Genomic DNA, 12,989 nt, shown 5'->3' on the forward strand with positions numbered 1-12,989 from the left:
ATAAACTCGCAAAAATTTGATAATTTAATTTTTTTAATCATTTTTTCCATTTTGAAAGAAATTTATCACCAGGGGCATACCTACATGGTGGTGAGGGGGTTCGAACCCCTCACCCGAAAAATTACATTATATATATAAGTTCAAATTTGAAATATAAGGCTATAATGGCTTTAATGAACCCCAAAACATAATTGAAAGGTGTAGCTCAATGGTCAAGGGGGTTCATTTTGATGTTAAGGTCGTGGGGTCGATTCACAATTGCTACTTTTTAGTATTTTTTGAAAGTTTTTTTCCCTTTCTCACTCCTTTTTCAATTTAATGAGTAATGGGCTTTGACATTTTTCACTCTGGCAATTGGGCCTGACTAACAAAAATTAATTAACCTATTTGTGTGTATTTATTATTTATTTTCTATTTTTTCAAGTATAAATATTGATCCTATTTTGTACAAAATGGAATGAAAAGTATTTCAATATATGTAATAATTTTTTATGCTCTCAATACTAGTTTAAAGTCATAGTTAGATTTATATAATTTTTAAATTAATTTTCAATCCCTTTCCAAAAAAATATACTATGCATATTTCTTTTTTATACGTTTTATGTCATGTTTGTTCAAAATAGTTTCATATATTTGACTTATTTTATATAGTGTCCAAAAATTTTAAAATTTTCAACTTTTACAGATTATTGTATCGAATTACATAGTTTGTTTCTTTAATTTATATTTTATTATTCAACATATTAATATTGATGTTGTTTTTATTATGTAAATTTTTGGTGGTCCGGTTGGACCATTTTATTAATAAAAGGCCCAGAAGACCAATTTACATCAAATGTGTCCAAAATAAGGCCTGTGACCCGATCCAAAACAAAAGGAATCTGAAAAGTTTCCTTTATCAATTACACTTGGGTTTAGGACAAGAGTCGATCCTTTTCTCTTGAGCTTGACGATGGAGCTATGATGTCGGAATTCCCAGCTTCGATGCCAGCTGTCTTAGCTGAAGCTTCACTTCTCACAGGTGCAGGTTTCTCTTCATCCATTTTCAAATTCTGCTTCATTAGCATTGACCTTTCATCCTTGTTCTTAGGTATTTTTAGGTTCTGATGACCATGCTGCTTCCATTTCACCCAGGTTCTGACTTGTGAATCTACTTCTTTTTTTGTGAAATTTAGCTGAAATTAGCATCGATCTAATGTAGAATGTTAGTTCTAATGTAGCTGAAATTAGCATCGATCTGACTAGATCTCCTTCTCTATGTAAACATACTTGCTACTTCTACCATTACTGTTGAATAATCTTCCTTTTCTTGATTCTGATATGAGGGATTTGGTCTTTGTCAATGTTTAGTAATTGTTTCGGCTTCTCTGGTAACTGTTGGAATGTGTTATACTCCTGCGTATTTTGTGATTCCATTGCCTCATTTGCTAGTGAATCAACCACTGTGTTTTCTTCTCTGAATGTATGTGTAACAGTGACATTTAGTGCCTGAACTAGTATTTGAATCTCCTCCATAGTAATAATAATTTCCCAAGAAATCTTTCATTGCTTGTGAATCATCTGTTTGAGACTCAGTGAATCTTTCTCTAAGATAAAGTTTGAAAAACTTTTTCCTTGACAATATTCTAGTGCTTCTTTAATTGTAATAGTTTCAGCTTCAGTGTTTGTGGATATTCCCAGACCTTTAGCTCTAGCATAAATCAAATCCCCTCTCTCATCCCTTATGCAGAAACCATATGAACTCATTCCTAGGTTGCCTTTACAAGCACCATCTGTGTTGCATTTTAACTTTGTTGGTTCTGGTTTGGTTCATAACACCTTCAAATAATGCAAAATGGGCCTATAACTACTCAAAGTATCCAGCAACTATGTCAAAGTCCAATTCCTTGGCTTAACCCAAGGATATAATTTCTTGACCATCTTTTTTATCAGTTCTTGAACCTGTAACACCATTCCTGTAAATAACCATGACCCTCTACGTTTTATAGCATTCCTCTTTCTCAACAATGTCCACATAATGATGACTGGGACAACTTTGAGAATATTGTTTAGTTTTGAAGTTGGTTCCTTGTCCACCATGTAATTATCATCTGCTGCAAATGTGGGTTGTTTATCTGAACACCTGCAAAAAGAGCAAACTGCCTCCATAGCTTAAAGGCTATTGGGGCTGTTAGTAAAATATGTGACATGGTTTTCTCCTTCTTATCTTCACAGCACCAGCATCTTGAAACCAATTCAATCCCCAATCTCTTCAAATTATCATTAGTAGGTATTGTCCTCATCTAGGTCCTCCATAAGAAGAAGTTATATTTTAAGGGTAAACCCTTATTCCAAATATAGTCATAATCTCTTTTTTTTCTTTTTTCTTTCTGATGATCTCCCAAGCTGACTTCATAGTAAATTGGCCACTGGTATTTCCCATCCACCATGGCTTATCATTTTGAGATTCCTTCACAGCAGGTTTTACTGTTTGTATAATCAAGTCCACCATCTCTTCAGATACACAATTTAATAGCAACTGCCTATCCTATTCTCCATTTTTGATAAACCTGCTGACCGTTATCTCCTCATCTTGAAAACTTTCTCCTTCTACATAGTATAGAGCACCTTGCTTGGTCCAGTTATCATACCAAAAACTTGAGTTCCCAGCTGTTACTTTACACCATATTAGATGTTTCACCTCCTCCTTTATATTAATCATTTTCCTCCAAATATGTGAAGCTCCAATTCCTTTAGTCAATAATGGATATAACTTTTTGAAATACATATTCCACATGTAGGATGTCCATATTGATGATGTGTATGTTCTAAAATTCCACCAAAGTTTTGCAAAAAGTGCTTTGGACATGTCATTCAAGGATCTAAATCCTAATCCACCTTCATTTTTTGGGTAACACATTACTTCCCATGAAACCCAGTGTTTATTCTTTGATCCAGTAGCATTCCCCCAAAAGAATTTTGCAAAAATTTTGTGTAATTGATTAATTACACTCATTGAGGGATTCATGGCAGACAGACAATATATAGGTATGAACTATAATATATGAGCAATTAGAACATACCTGCCTCCATATGAAAGAAGTCTATTCTACCACAAAGCTAACCTCTTCATCACCTTTTTCACCATTCTTCATAGTGACCCTTATTCTTTCTCCCATAATACATTGGACAGCCAAGGTAAGTGAAATGAAACTTCCCTTGATTTATTCCAGTGATCCTCTTTATTCTATTACTCACCACAATAGGGGTCTTATCATGCAAATAGAAGACATTTTTGTTTAGATTGATCATTTGCCCTGAACTATATTCATTCTTCCTCAATATTGCAATCATTTTCTTGACTGATGATGAATGTCTAGAACAAAATAAGATAGTGTCATCTGCATATGATAAGTGATTAATATCAGGGATCCATTTAGGCATTCCATGTTCCCTGAACTCTGAATCTGTGAATAGGTTATTTAAACTTCTTGCTAGGACTTCAGCTGAGATAATGAATAAGGTTGGGGATAGAGGATCACCCTGTTTTAATCCTCTTGATGATTGGAAAAAACCATAAGATTGATCATTCAACAACATAGAATACCAATTACTACTTATCAACCTTACCATCATATCAAAAAGTCTTTCAGAGAATCCAAATCTTCTCAAAACCTCTATCAAATATTTCCAGGAAACCCTATCATAAGCCTTTGCCATATCCAATTTCACTACAACATTGTGCATTTTATTCCTTCTATTAATATCTCTAATTATCTCTTGAGAAAGTAAAACATTTTCTGTAATACTTCTTCATTTTACAAAATCAGCTTGATTACGGGAAATAATATTAGGAAGCACCTTCACCATTCTGATACGGGTCAACTTTGAAATAATCTTACTATCAAAAGTACTAAGACTAATAGGCCTTAAATCACCAAAAGTACTCACTACTTCTTTCTTTTGAATTAAAATAAGATTAGTATGAGTAATGTACCTTGGTAATTCAGCACCATGGAAGAAAGTTTTCACCATATTAGTAATGTCCTTCCCAATTGTACTCCAGCAACTCTGAAAGAAATGGCCTGAGAAATCATCCATTCACTAGCACTATCCCCATTCAAAGACATAACCACTTCTTTAACTTCTTCTTTTTCTTCAGGCATTCTTACCCTTCTATCATTCTCCTCCTCAGTAATCCTTTTTTGTATACAACCCAACATATCATAGTCACTAGTTTCCTGTTGTTCTTTAAATTATTTCATGAACACCTGTACAACTTCTTCACCAATGCTTTGTGGTGATGTGATGATATCCCCTTGGCGTGTTTGGATTTTTGTCACTTGCAGCCTGCTTCTTCTCCTTTTTACATAGGAATGAAAGAACTTGTGTTTCTATCTCCATTAGTAAACCACTTCATCCTTGCCTTTTGTTTCCAATATTCCTCCTCTATCTTTCTTAATCTTTTAAGTTCAGCTTCTGCTTTACTTAATTCCTCCTTGTTTGCTGGACTAGGCAGAATTTCCAGTTGTGCTTCCTTGGCTTTTATAACATCTTCCAAAGTGGCTACCTTTTGAAAAACGTCCCTAAATGTTCCTCTACTCCAAGGAGCAAGAACTTATTTTACCTTCTTTAACTTTTCTTGAACAACCTGCAAAGGAGACCATTATATCTTTTTCTCCCATGCCTCCTTTACCTTTGCCTGAAAATCTTTATGCTTAGTCCAAAAATTTAGGAACCTAAAAGATTTCGTTACCTGACTTTGATCTGTATCACCAATGACATACAGAGGTGCATGATCTGAGCCCTACCTACCTGATAAGGTGAGTAACTTCACAATTAGGCATGAATTGCATAAGTTTATAATTTCTAAACACCCTGTCTATCTTTTGAAAATGCAATCATCTTGAATTCTTCCATTCCACCAGGTAAATCTTCTTTCTGTGAATCTTAACTCATTTAAAGCATAATTATTCATGCAATGAACAAAATTAAGAGTCTCATGTTGTGTCACTGGAAGTCCTCCTAGCTTTTCAAAATCATTCATTATAATATTAAAATCCCTCCAATAGTCTAAGGAGTGTGAGTATTATTAGCAATGTCCTCCAAATCTTCCCACAACTCTAATCTCTCCAAATAACTGCATCTAGCATATATTGTTGTTACTTTAAAAACATCTGTCCCTCCTCATAATTTATATTCCATTGTCAGTTATTGTGTGGAATCTGTGTTGTTATCAGTCTCGTCCCAATCTTCCTCCCATAAAATTCAAATTTTATCTGAAAAATTTAATTTAGCATGTGCTAATCCTAGCCTTCTTCTGTATTTTTCTAACTCTGATGGACTTTGAAAGGGTTCCATTAATGCAATGTAAGAATATTTATTCCTCTTGTGAAGATCAATTAACCTCTTAAAACCACTTTGAGTTTTAACTGATCTAATGTTCCAAAATAGGATCTTATTAATCATTGATCACTACTGGACAATAGGCCTGATTTACTCCTTATATTAATTTGAGACTTGACAACAGTATTTTTGTAGACCTTTCTATTTCTGCCTTTTAGTTGACCAATTTTTCTAGGTGATAAATCTGCTTCTCTTTCAATTTGGTCTATGTTAGCCTCCATATCCACATCTTCTTCATGATCTTATTTTTGTTGTTTCTCCTACTGAGATAGATTTTGAAGCTTAGGAATCTCAACTTCTCTTCTTAATTGTATTTCAATATCTGCAACATCTGTAACTTACTCTTCTTTATTGTTTGCATTGTCTGCCTTTGTCTGATCTTTTGCTTGGACCTCCATTGAATCATTTACGTCTTGCTCAGTATGTTCTTGTGCTTTTACTGAACTTTATGACTCTTTTTGCATTTCTCCTCTATGAATAGCCATAACACTTGTTGCCTTGGAAGCTGATGTTTTGCTGTCCCTCTCCTTTTTATTTTTAAGATCATCTCTCTGCCCTTAATTTAATTATTATCTGTTGCCTGATTCCTTATTCTGACTAGCTGTGTTGTCTTTGTTTTCAACAGGATCTGTCACCTTTTCCTCTACTTCTCCAAACTTATTATTCACTATTATATCCTTGTCCTTCAAGGTGTGTTCTTTTTTATTCCATATCATCTTCGTCTTTCTTCCATGATTCCACTTTCTTTTAAATGGTTTTCTCTTTTGCTGTTGAAAATCAGCTTCTCCTATGTCCTTGTCATTATTTTTGTTTTTTGTATTATTCTCTTTTCCGTTGCCCCTTTCTTCTTGTTTGTGTGCCATTTTTCTTCTATTTCAGCTACTTCCTCCTTTTCATCCTTTGGATATAATTCTAGATGAATGACATAATATTCCTTCTCATTGTGACCCTGTAACTTACATTCCTTGCAATACTTTGGAACATAGTTATATTTGATAGGAATTCATTTTTCTACCACTTCTATCTTTTTATGCATACTAATATTAATCCTCTTAGAAATTACCCCAGTAAATCAATTTCCACTTTAACTTTGGCACAACTTGGTCTTGTTCTATTTTGAGTCGCTAAATCAACCAGTAAAGGCTTTCCCACAGCAGCCGCCAATGAAAAAATAGCTTCTTTTGCAAAAAAAAATTAGGAGACAATGATGGGAATGATATCTATGCTAGTACAGTAGTTGTTTCCTCTTCAGGGTTAAACATTGAATCCCACTTTAATGTTCTCATAGGGTAGGACCAGAAATTCTTGGTGATATAAAATTATGGCTTTGATAAGAGATGTACATTATCTTCAATTTTCGTAACTCTTATTAATATATGTCGCTTACTCAATGAGCCAATGTTGACTTCTTCCTTCACATTGCTTTGGAATTAATCGCCTCAGATCTTGAATATCTGGCCAGCCGTATGAGAATTCCCCAATTACTGCATACTGTAAATCTTCATTAACAATCATTTGATTTACTTCCTCTCCCTCCTAAATTATACGTGGCTCCCCATGCAAATAAGATATCTCTTTTAACAGAAGCTGTTTTGTAATCTTATTTGGTCTTGTAACAGATTAGCAAAAGCTGGTTTAGATATTAGCAATTCAGCTTGACAAGTCTCTGGTATTGGAGGCTGGCCACAGACCACGACAGCCATTGTTACCAACGACAGTAGGCAAAACTAGGTTCTTATTTTTTCAGAGTTGGCTAGGGTATCCAGTTGTTGCTTTACTATGAAAACAATAGAGGGATTAAGCAATGCTTACATATTTTTAAAAATCTTATTTTTTTAGAGGGATTAATTTGAAAGAAAAAATTAAAATAAAATAAAATCGTAAAGTGAAAGTAAGAAAAAGGCATAATATTTTTAATAAAGGGCCCCACAAAGCAAAATTGAGATTTTCATCGAACCCTCTAAACAAAATCCTGGATTCGCCACAGCTTATCACCTCATTATTTAAAAAATGTGAGACACCTCAAATTTGAAAGACTAAGACATTTATCTTTTTTATTTGCCTTTAGAGCCACCCCTGATGTTAGTTTGTATTTGTATAATGACTCAAAAAAAAGAGAAAAAAGAAATTATTGGGAAAAGTCGAGCAAGGGTGGTTGGATTTATATAAAATAATCAATTAATCCAAAGTTTGAAAATCGTTGTTATCCTTAAGTCAATACTCAAGCTAAATCTTGTCCATGGACATTTAATCATAGTTAAATGATTCAGTCAAATTCTTAAATATCATCAATTAATTTATTTCATTTTTCTATAGCTTTAGCAATGAAGGTTTAAAAAAAAAATGATGTATTAAAAATGAAAGTTTTAAAAAGAATGATATGAGATAATATTAAAAAAATAATCTTGAAATCAATTGTTTTTTTTTTTTTTTACAAAATAGCTTGAAATAATAACTTTTTTTTTTGTAAAAGAACTTGAAATTAAAGAGAACTAAATATAATAATAAAATAAGATGGATAGAATTGTGGGGCAAATTGTGGCGTTGGAAGCGGTAGGAGTCCGATAGAGATGTCAACTTATTTTCGAAGAAGAAAGAAGAAAGTAAAGAAAAAAATAAGAAAAAAGTTGAAATAAGAGGTAAGGCACTATTGCCCCTCAAACAATAGGTGAAGTGTTTTGACACATTTAAATTTCACGGAGTTTTATTATCTCTTAAATTGTTTTAAAGTGCAATAAATACACTATTCAGTGTTGATGTGACACAGAGAGTCTTACACTCTCTTAAAAGCAAGTGAAGGACGAAATATAAGACAAAAAACTGATCAGTAATAGACACATGTTCCTTTTAATTGGATATTTTATAATTGGTTAGTGCACATAATTTTAAAGACTAGTTTATACATAATTTTAACTCGATATGTAGTAACTGTAGATAAATTACATTTTCTTCGAAAAATCAAGTCGTAGAGAAGATTGATTTGCATAGATAAAAATTGAAGGGTCAATAATTTATCTTATAAAGACAAGTCAACGTTGGATTGGACTGTTGTTTGGTTGAAACTGTATTCCTTATCGTTGTAAATATCCATTTACATCTCTACTTTTTATATATTATATTGCTTTCTTTATGTCAAATTACACTTAGAAATTTATGTTAATTGCTTAATTTACATTAATGTGTAAAGGTTAAGTGTCTCATAAGAATCTATTTCAGGAGTTGCATCGGCATGTAGAAGTGATATTTATTTCTTTGGAACTACAGGTTTATTCCTCTTTATTTTGAAATTTGTACCAAATTAAAGTTCTGATAAACTTAAGAATTTAGTTGTTATTAGAAAACCTTCCATATTTTCATATATTAATTAATAATAACTGAAAAGAAAAAAGTGAAAAGACAGATTTGTCTATTGTAAAAACTTTTATTGAAGGGTAAAAGTTCAAACATTATTTATAAGATTTTTCACATTTTTAATATTGGTGGGATAAATAAGTACGAGACTAACTAATACCTTCAATCAAACGCATAATAAAATAATTCTGCATTTTATCCAAAGACTACTATACCTTATACCTCACACCAAATGACACCTATGGTTCGTGCCTCACACGTATGACTTTTGATTATTTAAAATTAGATGATTTTTTCTATAGTGAAGATTTTTAATGAAGTGCAAAAAAGTTCAATTCTCAAAGATCATTCATGCTTAATATAATAATGTTGTTGGACAATAAAATTTTGAGATCGAAAATAAATAATCAAGATAAGAAAAATATTGCAACAATCAATTTATCGATTTCAATGTGAGTGTTACAATCTCTATGAATCCTATGATTCGCCTTTTCAAATATAAATTCAAGAGCTTAAAGCTTGATCTTGAATTTGAACTTGATTTGTTGATTTGATGGACTTGATCTTGACTTGTGCTTGAATTCAAGGGCTTTTGAGCTTGTTCTTGAATCTTGCAGTCTTGATCTTTAATCTTGATGAACAAGATTTGAATTCTTGAGCTTTGTAGAGAAATTGCGGCATTTGATCCATGAGCTTTCTCTTGTTTTCTATTAGAGTTATTGGTCTTTTTTTTTTGAATTATGACACCCTATTTATAGTTGTGGAAAAGTAAGAGTCATGGTGAAGATGGACTTCCTTTGCCCAATTAAATTCAAGTGACGTGACATCTTTTATGGGTTTTGATTTCATTGGGTTTGTTGCATCATTTTGACATGTGGCATGATCCTATTGGCTCCTTCACTTGACTTGGCATGCCACGTCATTTGACACGTGGCGCTCATTTGGGCCTCTAGAATATGACTATTTCTTAGGCTTAGTAAAGTGGGTTCATTATTGGAAAAATTACATAAACTAGCGACTTTAAGACATTAATTACAATTAGTAGCAAACAGTTTCTCAAAATTACAACTAATAACAAAATATAGTAATATTTTACCTTTGTTGGGGAAAAGCGCGTGACTTGAACTCCTCTTTTACCCATCCCTTTTTCACACTACTTTACCAAATCTACTTCCCTCCAATCTTCAATTTTTTTTTCAAAATTCATTTTTATCTTTCAAGATCTTGATAAACATTGCATCCTTCAATTAAGGAAAGTTTATTTTAAAGTCCATGCAAGTTATATTTTTCATATAAATTCTTTTATGTATTTTATTGTCGAATTTTTTTTCAAATTTTTCATTCTTCTTCGCTGATTTGGTCTGTTAAGTTTTTTTTTTGTGTGTGTGTTGAAATTTTTTGGAGTTCTACTATAATGGCACAATATGCAAATCGTAGTAGTTCCACTAAAGGTATTCAACCGAGGAATTTGGTTTTCGATGAACTACCATCGTTTAGTCTTGGGTTAATACAAGATGAAGATCTTAACTTGTGTTCTACTAATATTCTGCCTAAGGGTGGTGTTAGCAGTGAAGAAGTGAGTTTGAAGTACCTTAACAATCTGGAGAACATTGTGGAAAAAATGAAACGGAAAGATTTGAGAAAATCTTCATCCCCAAACCCCACAAAAAATCAAAAATCGATGAAAAAGATGAAGTCGGATGAAAAAGGTGAATCTAGTAAAATTGCAAGTCTGTTTCATCTGATTATGAATCCGAAGAAGTGAAAGTGGAGGAGGTATGATGTTATTTGTAAAATTTTATATTTTTTGGACAACATATTCATATATGTATTTCATATATACAATTATTAGGTGTTTATTTATTTTTCAGTTTTGTTAAGATATGGAATTATAGTCCCTAATGTTTTGTTAAGATGTGGAATTGTAGTTCCTAATTGTATTTATTTTATATCTGTTATATGTAAGATATGTATTTTGTACAAAGGTTTGTTAATGTATGTATTTCGCCAAAGCTTGTTATTACAAACATGAATTCATCGACGTACAATTTTTACTACAACTATTTCTCTAAACATCAATCAATTGAATTTAGTTTACGATCAGTTAGCCTTAAAAAATAATATAATTATTGCACAAAACTTACATTCTACTATTACAAACTTGATGTTGTAATTTCAAATTAACTGAAGAACTCTTCAATATCAAATGTGACATTAGGTTCAAAATCCTCAGATGAATTCTAGTCTCCAGCAAATGAGGCATTAGAAATCGAGTTCGGTTCAAGACCAATTCAGTGAGATCTGAATTTGAGCTGTGTAGAGTCATATAGTCCATTCCAAATTCTTGATTTTGGGATGTTAACAGTGGTACCATAGAATCAGAAAAGAATTTTGTTTCTTAAATATTCTCAAGGTTTAGGGGTGTAGGTAGAAATGAAAATGGTGTGAAAACTTCTTCTTTTTGTGATGTTAAAGTTTCTACGTTATGGTGTGGTGTAGAGTTGAATATTACCATCTTTTGTTCTTGTTTTTGTTGTGTTTCTGGCATTTTTTGTTGTTTAGTGAAAAGATATCTGATTGTGCAACTTTGTAACTATGCCTTCCTTTGTATGTTACCTCAAAGATTGTTGAGTTTTCATCTATTCTTTGGACTTGTTTTGTTGCCAAAAACCCCTGTGTATGCTTGTGTGTGCACCAATAATAAGCCCTAAAGTTATAAAAGAAAATATTAGACAACATATCGACGTATCATAACATGTTAAATTACACTGACAGTATGAAAGCATTGTCACTGTTAATGTATATAAGTTAAACCCGATTCGATTACTTACTAGTATTCAGTGGCGGAGCCACCTTAAATTCAGGGGTTCATCCGAACCCCCTTCGACGAAAAACTATACTATTTTTATACTATTTTTACATGATCAAAAATAATTTTATGTATATATAGTAGATGTTGAAACTCCTTCAACTAGTCTGTATATTTACTTCTGAACCCCCTCAATGAAAATCCAGCTCCACCACTGCTTGTGTTTATGAAATATTAATGTACTTTTCCTAATTGGTGTTGCTAAAAGTTTGAGCTAGGTTGTATGTTTCGCATGCTCTTATGTGTATGTAGTATGAAATGTCGTGATAGATCACAATTACTACTTGCAAAAAGAAGGTGGCTTTTTGACTCAAAAAGTTGTTGGCTTACTTTCTGCCTTTACTGAAGGACAAGATATTTGCAAGTGTTTTATTTAGGAGGGGCCACATGAATTTATGCAAAATTCATGCACTGAATGTAGATATGTATTTGTATTTGGTACAGATAAGATTTATATTTGTTACAGTGTAGATATGTATTTGTATTTGATATTGTAAAATTTGTATTTGTTACAGTATAGATATGTATTTTTTTTTGTAATCTTATATTTTATGGACAATATGTTCATATATGTATTTTTGTCTTTATAATGTGAAGATATGTATCTGTTAAATTTCAGATATGTATTTGTATTTTAGGAATTATATAAGATATATTTGTTACAGTATAGATATATATTTGTATTTGCAGGGATTGTGGTTTATATATGATGACCTATGCGAAGTGCCTTACTTTTGGTGAATATGTTCCAAATATTGACTTTGATTCAGATCTTCTTTGTATGAGATATGCTTCAATGTTGTGGCATTATGGTTTGAGGAAAGAAGAAGAGAAGGCACAAAGTGACGATGAAGCACCAATGAGGCCTCCTATGGAAATTGGGATAACAAAAGATATGAAGTGGATGATTTTTGATGTTTATTTTGAATTTGTTGTATTTTACAACAGTTAACTTTAGGTCGACTAACATTTAGTTGAATATTTCTTAGGTTTCATATGTTACTTTAATGTTGAATATTTCATATGTATTTGACAACAATTAGTTTATGTTACTGTTATACATATGTCGGTATGAATATGTGGTTTTCAATTTTAAATATATTTTTGAGTAATTAATATGTATATTTCAGTTACTATATGTATTTTCCATATATGCATTTGTATTTTTCATTTTATGCATATGTATTTTGACTAATGCATAAGTAATTTGAGTAATGCATGTGTTTTTTTCCAGATATGCATATGTATTTATGCATAATGCATATGTATTTATGCATAATGCATATGTTATTAATGCATATGTATATATGAATATTGCATATGTTTTTTACAAGTCAGAATATATATTTTCTGCTATGGATATATATATATATATATATATATA

The 12,989-nt window shown here is 31.9% G+C and overlaps 1 protein-coding gene and 1 pseudogene across 12 annotated transcripts; one reads left to right on the plus strand and one right to left on the minus strand.

Moving 5' to 3' along the window:
• Positions 1-837: 837 nt before the first annotated feature.
• On the plus strand, positions 838-10,870 carry LOC107839113. Of its 12 annotated transcripts, none has more exons than XM_047395844.1 (4): positions 838-1,021; positions 1,091-1,134; positions 6,011-6,075; positions 10,292-10,653. In XM_047395844.1, the coding sequence occupies exons 2-4, from the start codon at positions 1,107-1,109 to the stop codon at positions 10,499-10,501; spliced, it is 303 nt and encodes a 100-aa protein (XP_047251800.1). In that variant the 5' UTR covers positions 838-1,021; positions 1,091-1,106; the 3' UTR covers positions 10,502-10,653. The 12 variants fall into 12 exon arrangements, 6 of the variants coding, with proteins under 6 accessions (XP_047251800.1, XP_047251801.1, XP_047251802.1 ...); XR_001665030.2 differs by lacking the exon at positions 10,292-10,653 and adding an exon at positions 7,005-7,224 and having other exon boundaries at positions 855-1,021; positions 1,101-1,134; XM_047395845.1 differs by having other exon boundaries at positions 855-1,021; positions 1,101-1,134; positions 10,292-10,870.
• A 46-nt stretch (positions 10,871-10,916) lies between these two features.
• LOC124886650 lies at positions 10,917-11,511 on the minus strand (annotated as a pseudogene).
• Positions 11,512-12,989: the final 1,478 nt, after the last annotated feature.

Source organism: Capsicum annuum, chromosome 8 (assembly GCF_002878395.1).
Source record: "Capsicum annuum cultivar UCD-10X-F1 chromosome 8, UCD10Xv1.1, whole genome shotgun sequence".
NCBI classification, from domain to species: Eukaryota; Viridiplantae; Streptophyta; class Magnoliopsida; order Solanales; family Solanaceae; genus Capsicum; species Capsicum annuum.